At 34.5% G+C, this 13,013-nt stretch overlaps 2 protein-coding genes across 2 annotated transcripts; both read left to right on the top strand.

Annotated features, from left to right (window-relative positions):
* The first annotated feature begins 485 nt into the window (after window positions 1-485).
* Window positions 486-3,356, top strand: LOC106116151 (BTB/POZ domain-containing protein KCTD9). The gene is made up of 6 exons (XM_013309894.1): window positions 486-1,126; window positions 1,494-1,693; window positions 2,200-2,335; window positions 2,477-2,551; window positions 2,773-2,891; window positions 3,156-3,356. The coding sequence occupies exons 1-6, from the start codon at window positions 562-564 to the stop codon at window positions 3,270-3,272; spliced, it is 1,212 nt and encodes a 403-aa protein (XP_013165348.1). The 5' UTR covers window positions 486-561; the 3' UTR covers window positions 3,273-3,356.
* A 484-nt stretch (window positions 3,357-3,840) lies between these two features.
* Window positions 3,841-13,012, top strand: lost (methenyltetrahydrofolate synthase domain-containing protein lost; the record flags this gene model as incomplete). Its single annotated transcript, XM_013309830.1, has 12 exons — window positions 3,841-4,053; window positions 6,852-7,074; window positions 8,974-9,134; window positions 9,524-9,610; window positions 9,862-9,950; window positions 10,463-10,537; window positions 10,996-11,111; window positions 11,546-11,663; window positions 12,003-12,164; window positions 12,538-12,627; window positions 12,707-12,757; window positions 12,896-13,012. Coding segments are annotated over exons 1-12 (1,329 nt in total), but the record flags the coding sequence as incomplete, so codon positions are not given.
* Window position 13,013: the final 1 nt, after the last annotated feature.

Raw genomic sequence — 13,013 nt, 5'->3', positions numbered from 1 at the left:
TACTCGGGACCTAGTAAATAAGTAAATGAACATGGGAAATAGGAATATAAAAGAAAATAAGCAAATTTATGATATCTTTTACTCAAGAAAAATTGACTAGATAAAGAGGCCGCTGTAATTTTTAATTCAGGCACACAATACGAGCATTCAATTAGGAATTTTAGAACTTATTGTTCATCTTTAAAACTTAATGTCCGTTAAAAATCGAAATTGTGAACAAAGATATAACGAAAATTGAAAAGGTTGATCAAGAGTTCAATGAACTTCATTACATTTTTAATTATGTCTTCATTTTTAATTTGTAATATTTTAGATTTATAAAGATATGTATATACGCTTTAATTTTAGATAATAAAAAATATCTTAATTTTTTGAAAGAAAAAACTAATATCTAAAGTGATCTAAAGGTTCTTATTGCCTTTGCCGTGTGTTTAAACGTCAAATGTCACACAAAATACAAATGTCAAATGTCATTCATTGTTGCATGTTGTGTTGCCTTGGGCCTTGTCTTATCATTCCGTCGATAGTCTATTTGTTAAATATTTAGTTCTTACAATCGTTATGCGACGTGTATATGTATATAAAAACAAATCTGAAGATGATGGAAAACTTATGGCTGTGGAAGATTCGATTGAAACGTTCAAATCGCAGATATCCTTGCATTTCGATATGGAAAAGGAAAACTTAAAATTATACTCGTCAAATGGTTGTGAGATTGTAGACCTAAGGGTTATAAGAGATGAGGAAAAACTGTACCTTTCTATAGATACAAACTCTTCGGAATCATGCGACACTGTTACTAATTTAGGTTATTGTAGTCAATCGAGTACTGACAGTGAACGCGTAGTGTCCGATTGGATAACACTTAATGTTGGTGGAAGGCATTTTACAACGTCCAGAGGAACAATTCTCGCTAAAGAACCTTTATCTATGCTTGCTCGTATGTTTGCTGAAGATAATAATGTATATTTGATGAATCCAAGTGCCACAGATTCTACAGGCGCGTATTTAATAGACAGAAGCCCGGATTATTTTGAGCCAATACTTAATTATTTAAGACATGGTGATGTTATATTAGACAAACATATTAATCCCAAAGGAGTACTGGAAGAAGCAGTATTTTATGGTACTTGAATTTAATATATTAGTAAGTAGAATATGGAGTCAATTAAGTACTATATATCATTAAATATTAGTAATTATATACAGTATTTCATTAGTAATATTCTTTTGTGTTCATCAATGCTACATTAATTTAACTATACATAATATTATATACCTTAATTGCATTTCTACTGATGATACAGCTATCTAAAATATGTTATAATTTTGACTGGATATAACAATAAATAAAATAATTGTAGGGTTGGCAACAGGCAGGCAGCCAACCAAAAGAAACCGAAAACTTTAAAGTTTATAAAACCTATTGCACCAACCCTACACAAGTGTGATAAAACCAGAGGGATAATGATGAACAATATTAAATTTTTCAGGTATTGATTCCATGATACCACATTTAAATCAATTAATAGAAGAGTCTACTTCCGCCAGTTCCAGTAATCATTGCCTGACAAGGAAGGATGTTGTTCGCTCAATTATATTGACATCTACTACTTCTGAGTTACGGTACCAAGGGGTTAACTTGGCAGGTGCTGATCTAAGCAGACTGGATTTAAGATACATTAATTTTAAGGTTAGTTACATTTTGCCTAAGAATAGAGGTATTAAATATATAGATCAATAGATTATAAAATTTATTCATCTTGTAAAGAAGGTTTTCTTTGCCTATGATACTTTAGGAAAAATTACAGACTCATTATTAACCTAGGTTTTCCTGTCATTTAAGTTAACTATATAAAATTAGAGCTTCAAATCCAAACCTATTCACATAGAGAGTTGGTGCCGCAGTTGTTAAATATCAATGTGTGTTTTTTTTTTATTTCCTAGTATAATATGAACATTTATTGCCATTCTTATGATGAAGGTGAAAATTGTGATACAACCAGCAAATGTCGCCAAAGAAATTCAAAGATATGTGTGAAATCAAACGAGCTCCGGGTTATGATTGACCTTAGTAACCCCTTACTTTGAAAGAGTCCGATTCCCTAGGTTGGGACAGATATGGGCTGACAACACACACACACACTTTACTGTACAGACTAAAAACATGTACAAACTAAACATATATAAAATTTCCAGTATGCTTGTCTATCCGGGTGTAACTTGAGCGGAGCAAACTTATCGCATTGTTGCTTGGAGCGTGCTGACTTGTCTCATGCCAATCTAGAGGGAACTCAACTTTTAGGAGTAAAGGCATTGTGCGCTAATATGGAAGGTAAATTTGTTTTAATTTTTGCTATAAAATAATATAATAATTATGCATATTGTGATGTCATAAGAAACAAAATTACTTAACTAACTTTTAGATCTTGATATTAGAAATAATTATCTTATGTAATATTTTTTTTTATTTCAGGTGCAAACTTAAGAGGTTGCAATATGGAAGACCCGATCGGGTCAAGGGCTGTGTTAGAAGGAGTTAACCTAAAAGGTAAATTTACTAACTGCCACACTGTGAGTTGCTAACTGCTTACTTAGGCAAACTTAGTTTAGGTTTCTTAGACTAAACGTACCTTAAAAGAGACCATTTAATTACTGAGTGTTTCAGTATGTTGTTGAACTTGAAATACTGTAATAATGAATTGGTCTTAATTTATTTTAAGAAGTAATATTGTATGCATATGTCTGTAGTATCATTATTGTTTTTTTCAGGTGCAAATTTAGAAGGAAGCAACATGGCCGGTGTTAATTTAAGAGTGGCAACACTGAAAAATGCCAACCTTCAAAACTGTGATCTAAGAACCGCTGTATTGGCGGGTGCTGATCTGGAGGTATTTTATTCCAAATGTTTTTTTGAGAACTTACAAAAATATAACAATGTCCCTCTCATTTCCGTTGAGAACATGAGATGACTGATTTTCCTACTGTTTTATTGGTAGTGAAACTCCTGTCTAGCATATTCTTTTTCAGTCCCTGCATGAATTTTTACTAATTTATAATAAGACACTTGTAATATGTGTGTTTATGAACTAATAAAGATTTATTTATGTAACAATCAACAATATTATGGTTTATAACATTTTTTTTGTTCCCAGTGCTGTGATTTATCAGGCAGTGATCTGCATGAAGCAAATCTCCGTGGGGCAAATCTAAAAGATGCTGCCTTCGAGTTAATGTTGACACCACTACATATGTCGCAAACTATACGCTAATATGTATTTAAGATCTTAATTAAGAATTGGTTATACACTTATTGTATTTTATATTTATTTGAATAAAATTTTATTTGCCTTGTTTTTTATTATTTAAATAAGAATACGTTCTTCTATTTGGTAACTTTAACATTTAACCTAATTATGTACCCTCTTGTTGTTTAGTATTATGACATTGTACTTACATTCAATTTTGATTTTTCTAAGGTTGGTATCCCTGACACCATACATTTTTGTATGTAAAGAGATTCGTCCTTCATGAAAGTTATTTTACCTAAATCTAATATTACATTATCGTCAATGAGTTCGTATCTCCACTATCAGCTATTAAAGACTAAGTTCCAATAGCAAAACAAACTATAAACTTCGGTATGGAACTAACTAATCATAACAATCAATAAATATGTATTAGCAAATTTTATAATACGAATAATTAATCAATTGTAAGTTTTATTAAATGAATATTGTATGTATTATCTTTTTAAGAAGAATGTGATATTTTGTATTGAAGTCATAATATTTTGTAAAATCAAAACGCAGCTTTTTACTTTGTTGGTTGGTACTCCTGCAATCTGACTGAAGCCGCGAAGTTGGTTGCAATTGTTTTTTATTCGCGTTCTATTTTTGTGTGTGACGGTTCTGTCCGGCAAAAGGATTTGATTTTCCATTTAATTTTGATGATTTTCCTTTAAATATCGCCGGATATACACCAACATCCTCCCGATTGCGAAAAATATTAAGATGCAGAACGGAGAAGAGACAGCGGCGCCGGCCGAAAACAGTAAGTTTCATATTTGTTGTCAATATTTCAATGTCTTGTATACAGTTTTCCTTTTAATTTAGGTGGAAATATTCATTGTTAGATGCTATATTACTGCTTTAATTATTTATTAAAACAGTCTAGAAGCGTTTAGACAACTTTTTTTCATATACCCTCGATTAGAAAAGAATACGTTTAGATCAGCTAATATTTCGCAAGGCGTACACAAATAAATGTATTTAGAATCTAGTATAGCGCGATAGTAGTTTTACTTGCGTTTAATGTTTCGTGCGTCGGTTCAGTAGTATTTGGGTGGTTTCTTCGCTTATAATTATTGATAATGTGGGCATCTTAATTGGAGTGTGAAACATGACTCACATTCCACAGTTCTACCCACTATTATAAAAATGCAACTGATTTATTAGGCTGAATTACGTCGGTGCCGTTCTCTTTTCTACATTCGTACAGTTATAAAAAATATATAATGATGATAAATTGGATAGTAATAGTATCACGCTGCCATCATACTCTAATTTCTTTTTTATTTCATTCAAAGATGATATGGGTATCAACAGTTGCTTATTGTTGGCTTACCATACTCTGTGCAAGCTGCGGGATTTCTCTAAGTATTATCCTCAATATTTTATGTAACACATGTATTGTAAATTGATTATTTCGAAAAACATCACATTTAAAAAAGTAAATCTACCCTAAAAATTGTTACACAATTTCTAGATGAATGTTTTTACTTATAGAAAGAAGAAAGAAAGAAAAAGTTTTTAAAACAATAACTAACATAAAAATTGCACATAACTGAGAAATTAGATTAGGCTTAAGTTACCATTTATGGTTATTTTGATGCATACACAAGGTTATGCCTGTATCATGGGCACCGACATATAATGTTTATATAAAATATGGTTTATAGTATGCATAAAGACTCAAATCCAATCTTTTCAACTTTGTTAATGTTTACAATGCTTTATATATACTTTTACATTATGTAACTGATAAACAAAATAAATATTTACTATCACTAGTGACCAAGTAAAATAGCAATTTAATTATCAACATGTAATAACATGTAGAAAATAGAAATTAATACAATTAGCAGTAATATTGTAGAATATGACTTATTACAAAATATCCTATATTCGGAATGATTTTAGATTTCTCAGATTACCCTCACTTTAAGGTTAATAAGATATTGGAATGATTATTGCTATTGTTTAACACTCGATTTGAAAATATCTCACAATCTTTCTAATATTATAAGTGCAAAGGTTAGAATAGTAGATGTTTATTAGTTTAAAATGGCTAAACTAACCCCAATGATACTTGGCACAAAGATATATAATATTCTCGGATAATGCACAGGCAACTTTAAGTTTGTTTTTCAACTCCGCATCCATAAATCATGGGCAAAAGCTAGAATTGATACAAGAAGCAAGATCTTCTAGATCACTTACTAGACTGACATTAAACCTAAGAAACATTTTTCAAACTATTTTTGTTATAAATTAAAAATATTACTTATGGTCCAAATCTTCTCATTTCTTTTTGGTTGAATTTCTTTTACATAATTCCATCCCTCTCATTGTCTTAAAATAAAACTGAGATAACAAATATGTTCTCATACCCGTGTATTTTGTCACGTTTTATTGTGGTTCTGTGTGTACATGTCACCTGTGCATATATGCACAAGTGTTGGATTATTGTACGCGACCTTGATACTAACGCTTCAAGTTTTTTTTTATTTATTCTCAGTGTAATGAGACAATGCCCTTCTTTATGAGGTACTTATTTTTGAACTTTCTGTTATAGTTGTCTGTTCAAATAAGTAAAATATATTTTTTCACTTCATTACTGTAATGGTACAGTAAATTGTAAATCAGTTTTAATAATGATTATATGGAGATTTTTTTAAATGTTGGTACTATTTAAAAGACCAACATGATGACAATAATTAGTTGGAAGTAATAATGCATATTTGCATGCATGTAAAATTATAGATTACAGACCCTAATTTATAGTGCAAATTGAAAATAACAAATCACAATTTAATTACATTATGTATGGAGTGGTATGCGATAAATGCAATTGTTACGCGTAAAATCGAATATAACACGTTAAATACTTCATACCGAATTTAATATCTCAAACAAATACAACTCATATGTCATAGAAAATAGAGTTCAAAATAGCAAGAAGGATTATCTTGTAAGAATTACTTCCTACGGACGTTGTGAATATTTCTTAATTACACCTACGTAGTGTTGCGTAGAAATCTGTAGATATGGTCACTACATATTTGTTCTTATCGATGTTTTGAACTGCAATGTTATAATGTCACGGCTTTAAGGTGCGTTTTCACTGATAGCGGATTTTATCGTCTTGAGATGCGTGTGCGTTACTTTGCAATAAATTCATCATTTGAGGTGTGACTAAAACCTGATGGATGAAGTAATGTAATGACCTCATTTGTACTATTTTTAATGTTTGTTGGCATTTTAATATTATTACTAGACCTATGATAATGTTTTTTGCGAACATATTTTTTTAAATTTATAGATTTTTTATATGCTTCAATCCTACTTCTTACACATATTATAAATGCGAATGTTTGGATGGATGGATGGATGTTTGTTTGAAGGTATCTCGGGAACAGCTCGACGGATTTACCTGCAATTTTGCAAAGATGTAGAACGTAGTCTGGAAGAATACATAGGCTACTTTTTAAGTTTCTTTTAATTCCGCGCAGACAGAGTCACGGGCGACAGCTAATTAATGCAATAAAATATCGCATCTATTAATTGCAGTCCCGGCAGTAGTTCCCGAAGAGGTGACGAAGCAATCCTTCCGGATCAAAGTATGGCGTCACTTGGAGAACAACAGTCTGGCCATGTTCCCCCGCCCTGTCTACAATCGGATCCCCAACTTCAAGGGAGCCCCCGAGGCAGCCGCGAGGTTGGCTGAACTGGATGTTTTCAAGAATGCCAACACTGTAAAAGTGAACCCGGATAAACCACAGGAGTCAGTCAGGTATGTTATTAACTTATTTTTAATATATCGTAAGGTAGGAAGCGGACACCTGATTTCGCTGAAATAGCGAAGTGACCGCTGCCCATAGACATACGCATGTGAATGCGTTGCTTACCTTTAATCAACGGAGGAAGGGGTGCACAGAACGAGAGTATTTTCCCTTCCTAAGTGTCCCTTATTCCCTCAAATCCACTTTGCCTCCCATCCTTCCTTAAAGAAAAGAGGATAGGGAGACTAAATTAGGCCTCTGACACTTTAAGTATAGATTACTCGATTTATTGATATTATTGCCTGACTGCAGTTGAAATACTACAGGATATAGTTACGTCACAAGTGAGGTGTCATTGAACTCTTACTGTTCATCAGAATGTCATAGGCATTTTTTTTATCTAGTTCTAGCATTGAAAGGTGATGGTTTTTCTCTTTTCTCTCGTTGTTTATTTTTTCATTGTTGTTATTACGTCCATTTAAAAGCTGTTTAATTCAAATACAGTTTTATTAAATTAAAAACCCATTTGTTGTTATACATTGCCTTAAGAAGTCAAACGTATTAAAGTTATAAGGAAGTGCATTGGCCAAGAAATTGGACGGTAGTTTCACAACGCGGGTCGGTGTAGCACGCTATGTTTACTGCATTTTTACTGATAATTGGTCTATTCTATTAATAAACTAGCAGTTGCTCGCGGCTTTGACTTCCAAATTTACGATTAATTTAAACATTTAAACATTCGCATTTATAATATTAGTAAGATTTTTTATGCCCTAAAACCACCTCGTTGGTTTTTTGCTAAGAATTTCGTTTATTAGGAGCATACCGTATACCGCGTTATATCTAGGCGTGTTACTTGAAGCATATTGTTTTTTTCTTCAGCTTAATCCAACCGACACATTACGTTTACAGCTTTCTATGTATCATATTCATATCTTACTAATATTATAAATGGGAATGTTTGGAGGTACAGATGTTTGTGAAAAGGTATATCTAGAACTTGCATGGAACTCGCTGAAATTTGGCGTAGATGTGGAACATAGCCTGGAAGGACACATAGACAAGTTTTTTTTATTCCGGGCGGACAGTTTCTGGGCAGCTAGTAAATTACATTAAAAACCAAGCACGAAACGAAGTATCTCTTAGTAACCACATCGTAATTTTTTTAATCGCGTTTGTGACGTTATAAGACAGCTCTCCTGTTACTGTCGGTGACTAGTAAAAAATAAAAAAATAAAACAACAATGTAACTCATTATTTCTATGATTTCTTATCTGTTGATAACCTTAAATGCCACGCAAATGCACGCGTTTGTAATTAATTCTATCTAAAACAACTTTAATTTTGCCGGCAATTAAGTATTTACCAATCTATTTGGGGTAATACCTTAGCGTAGATTTAAGATGATGAGTCTACACTAAGGTACTGAACGAAATCAAACGCTCAAATATTAATAATCTTAGTTGGGAAATTCTTTAGTTTATCCACTATAATTAGAACTTATTAGTTCTACAATATTAGAATAGTTTTAGTCGACACTGTCTAGTCCCTGAGGATTGTGTCATAATAAATGAATTCAAACAATCGATTACCAACCTTCGGTAGCCCTAAATAGCGTTGCATTTTGCCTCACAAGGCACCAAAGTAAAGGCCGCATCCCTAATTTGGAGCCTTACGTTCTGCCCACTGATTTGATAAGGTAGGTAAAATCGAATAGCAACTAACAATGTTTGATACTTGTATTATATTAATTTTTGAAGTGAAAATTGCGATTTCAAATAATAATTCTACAAAAAATTTGTCGATATTAGAAAAAAGAACAAATTAAAACGCGGTTACAACATTAAAAAAATATTCCGTATATGCGATGAAGTGGTCAATACCTAGTACATAAAGGCTTTTATCTACAGAGTGATATGTTTGGAGCAGCAAAAGACTCTATATGTGCCCGTGCCACGGCTGCAGACTGGCTTCCTCAACAAGATCGTACTGCCGGAAGGTGAACCCGGCCCTACCGCGTACCGTAAAGCCGTGTCACGTAATGGCATGGAGGTCTACGGACAGCCTATAGGTAAGATGTACAAGTATTAAAACTATTTGGTCTGAATTTGCATCGTTAAATTTTTCAGGTATATTAACATTGTAGCTTACAAAAATATCAAGATTAATCAGATTTCATAACCTATTGTTTTGCACAAGTATCAAAATTATTCGGACTTAACACAATAGTAAACTGACACAAGTGTTAAGATTATTCAGACAACGTAATAAGGAACTTGGAAAAGTATCAAAATTATTCAGACTTCATAAATAGTTTAGTGTCACCAACTGTTTGTTCTCTAGGACTTTTTATAGCACGACTATGTTGAAATATAAATAATCATAAAATTTAAAGGGGAAGGGTTTTAAAGGGAATGAGAGAAATGACAATTTATTGTCAAAATTGTCTTGGTTGTTTAGGTATTGAAGACACGGTGACCTTGGACTTGGTTGTAATGGGCTCTGTGGCTGTCTCCAAGGAGGGTTACCGTATTGGTAAAGGAAGAGGTAAATAATATACTATTATCTATGTACTTATTTATGACTAACTGTCGCTCGCAACTTCGTCTGTGCGGGATTAACAAAATTAGTAGCATGTTTGTTCTTCAAGATTTTGTTCTACATATATGCAAAATTTCAGCGAGATCTATTCAACCGTTCTGGAGATACCTTCTACTAAACATCCATCCATACATCCTAACTTTTTTTCTTATAATATTAGTAATATATTCACGTTATATCCGTACCTTTGCCACCAGGTTACGGCGATTTGGAGTTTGGTCTTATGATGCATATGAAAGCTATCAAGCCAAACACATTGGTGGCGACCACTGTTCACGATTGCCAGGTGACATTTTATTTATATCTTATTTGCCTATTTCATAAAAATCTTTTTCCATAGAAATATTCTAAGACCCTTACAAGGCCACGTAAATTCTTAGTATATCCCAAAACTGTAAACATTGTGGGATTGTAAAGGGTTCCCTTCACTAGCTCGATATCTTCGGAACCCGTCGAGTTCAATCGCTAAGCGACTTACTACACAGCGCGCATCTCCGACATTTCTATCATTGCCGAGTACAGTCGCTCGCAACCTGTTAAAATCTTCGACAGAAAAGTTGACACTTGACATACATCGCTAGTATTGACAGGTTATACGACGTGCGTCGACGATTTATCGTATTATTTGGATCGCAACGCAAATCTCACGACACAACCATACGATATTAGTTTGGACGATTTAAGTTGCCTACAAAGAGTTCTATAGATTCCAGTAGCTTTCAGCGATTTTTGGGATAAAATTAAAAAAAAAATACAATTATTAACTAATAAAATAAGTAAATACGTTTATTGTTATAGGTATTCGATACATTCCCAGCGCAGTTGTTTGGTCCTCATGATGTGCCCATCGATCTTATTGTCACGCCAACACAGGTAAGTCATTTCATTTCTCATTTCAAAACTAGCTGTCGCCCACGACTTCGTCTGCGTGGAATTAAAAAAAACAATTAGTTCCCGGCTATTATTCGAATTTTACTCACCGTTAAAACCTTCCCTAGAACTCCACGAACATTTCAAGACCAAGTTAACATAAATCCGTTCAACCGTTCTCGAGTTTTAGCGAGACTAACGAACACCAATTGATTTTTATATATATATAGATGATAGTTTTAGGAATTATTTTTGTATTTTCTAGCTTAATTACTAAAATAATATAGATAATCGTTCTGAATCAATTTCCCCTGTTCTAGTGTCTTAGATATTTGAAGGAATATCTCGCTTATTTAGCAGTCTCGCGGTGTATACACGTAATTAACGCGTGGATAACGCGGTAAATCCAAAGAAAGGTGCAGAAGTCAATAACTCTGAGTGTAAACGTGGATGTTGTTCAGGTGATAGAAACGCAGCGCATGAGCCAGCGGCCGACTGGCATACTGTGGCACTTGCTGTCCAACAGACGTGTGCAACTCATGCCGATACTCGGACAACTGAGAGATATTGAAATGCTGTGAGTTATTTGTATAGTATATTTCAAATGTATTGACCGCTCGGAACATATTAGCAATCGTGGTGTGGATCTAAAGTGTAGGTGGGTGTTTGACATTGAGCCGCCAAATTATTTGATTAGACCTATATTGTTCGATGCCAAGCATCGATAGCTTAGGGATCACAACTCGTAATCTGCAGGTCCAGGGTTCGAATCCAACCATGTACCAAACTGTTTATCGATTTTAGCTTTATATATGTATAATATTTTAATCCGACGTTCTTACGATAAAAAAAAACATCTTGATGCAACCTGCACATATCTGAGAAGAGATTAAAAGGTATTTGTGAAGTCGACCCTTACTGGGCCTTAGTCAACTTAGAGTAGGCTCCGAAACCCTGGGTTGGGACGTATTTTGTTAGTGTTGATGGTGACATGAAGTGTGTGATGTGCAGTACTGGTCGCGCTTGCACACTGAAGGAAGTGGACACGGACGTGGAGGAGCGTCCTCAGGGCCGGCCGCGTCGCCCGCGACGTCGCACAAGATCCACCAAGAGTCACAGCGAGGGAGAGGTACTTACATTTAATCAATAAAAAGAATTGCCAATTTTTCTTCATTGAAATATTTATTTCATAAAATCACGCCTGGAATTAAAATAAAAAAAACTTTGCTATATGTTCTTCCAGACTATGTTCTACACCTATGCAAAATTTTATCGAAATCCGTTGAGATGTTCCGGAGATATTTTTTAACATCTATCCATGCATCCATCGAAACTTTTTCATTTATGTGATTTGAAAATTATTATTTTTTTTTGAAAATAAATATTTCTGTCAAACTTAAATGCGTTTAAAGTAACCGTGTAAAAAATATTAAACTCATACCAAAAAATATTATAATTGTTTCCCTAGGGTGGTAATACCACCGAAGGTGAGGAAGCAAAGATCGGCAAAGCGCGTCGTGCAGCACGTCGCCGACACAGCACCAAGTCTAAAGACGGCAAAGAGGGCAAGGACAACGAGAAGCCGCGCCGCCCGCGCAGACCCAGGCCGGATATTGAATTCTCTGTCAAGGTAACAATTTGCCGCTTAGTAGATATAACGCGGCGTCGACGTGTTTACGACGGGTGAACGACGCGGTGATCCCGCTGAAACAACGCTTTGGTGGTGGACGAGTACGCATAATGTTTATGGTATACTAGCTGTCGCCCGCGACTCTGTCCGCGCAGAATTAAAAAAAAACTAAATTAGTAGCCTATGTGTAATGTGTTCCAGATTGTGTTCTATATGTACGCCAGATTTCATTGCTATTGCGACCATTCAGTCGTTTTGGATACCTTCAAACATCCATCCATCCATCCATTTAAACAATCGCATCTATAATATTAGTAAGATAGAATTTACATGTGAACTTTTCGTGTACGTATTTTAATATTAATTTGTTTAGATATCAAACATCAGTCCAACGACACGTGTACGCGATCTCAAGCAGGCGCTGTCTGAGCGCGGCGTCAAGCCGCAGATCATGGTCTGGAAGGTATTCATATTTCTTTTTTACTTTTTTTAAATTATTCATCACCAAAACTAGAGTAAAAGTGTTGAAATATCGTTTCCAGGGCTTCCGTGGTTTCTGTTATCTGCACTTCTTTAAACCGGTTCCTCAAAAAGTAAGTTACTGTACATAAAATGTAAAGAAGTAAAAAAATGATCGTGTGTATGTACCCGTGGTATACGCGTATAGACCGCGCGGTGGCTGCGGTGTGACACTGCAATTTTAATGTTTTAATAAATACGTTATGTTATAGGGCGAAGGCGACAGCGCGCCTGCGATCAATATGGACAGCGTGCTGAATGCGCTGGCGCAGATGTCGCTGGGCGGCAGCGGGGGCGGCGCGGGCGCGGCGGCGGGCGGGGCGGGGGGCG

This window comes from Papilio xuthus, unplaced genomic scaffold, assembly GCF_000836235.2.
Source record: "Papilio xuthus unplaced genomic scaffold, Pxut_1.1 DF827756.1, whole genome shotgun sequence".
In the NCBI taxonomy this organism is placed as follows: domain Eukaryota; kingdom Metazoa; phylum Arthropoda; class Insecta; order Lepidoptera; family Papilionidae; genus Papilio; species Papilio xuthus.
Note: the sequence above shows the minus strand (reverse complement) of the source record. Positions and strands in the feature narration are given on the sequence as shown.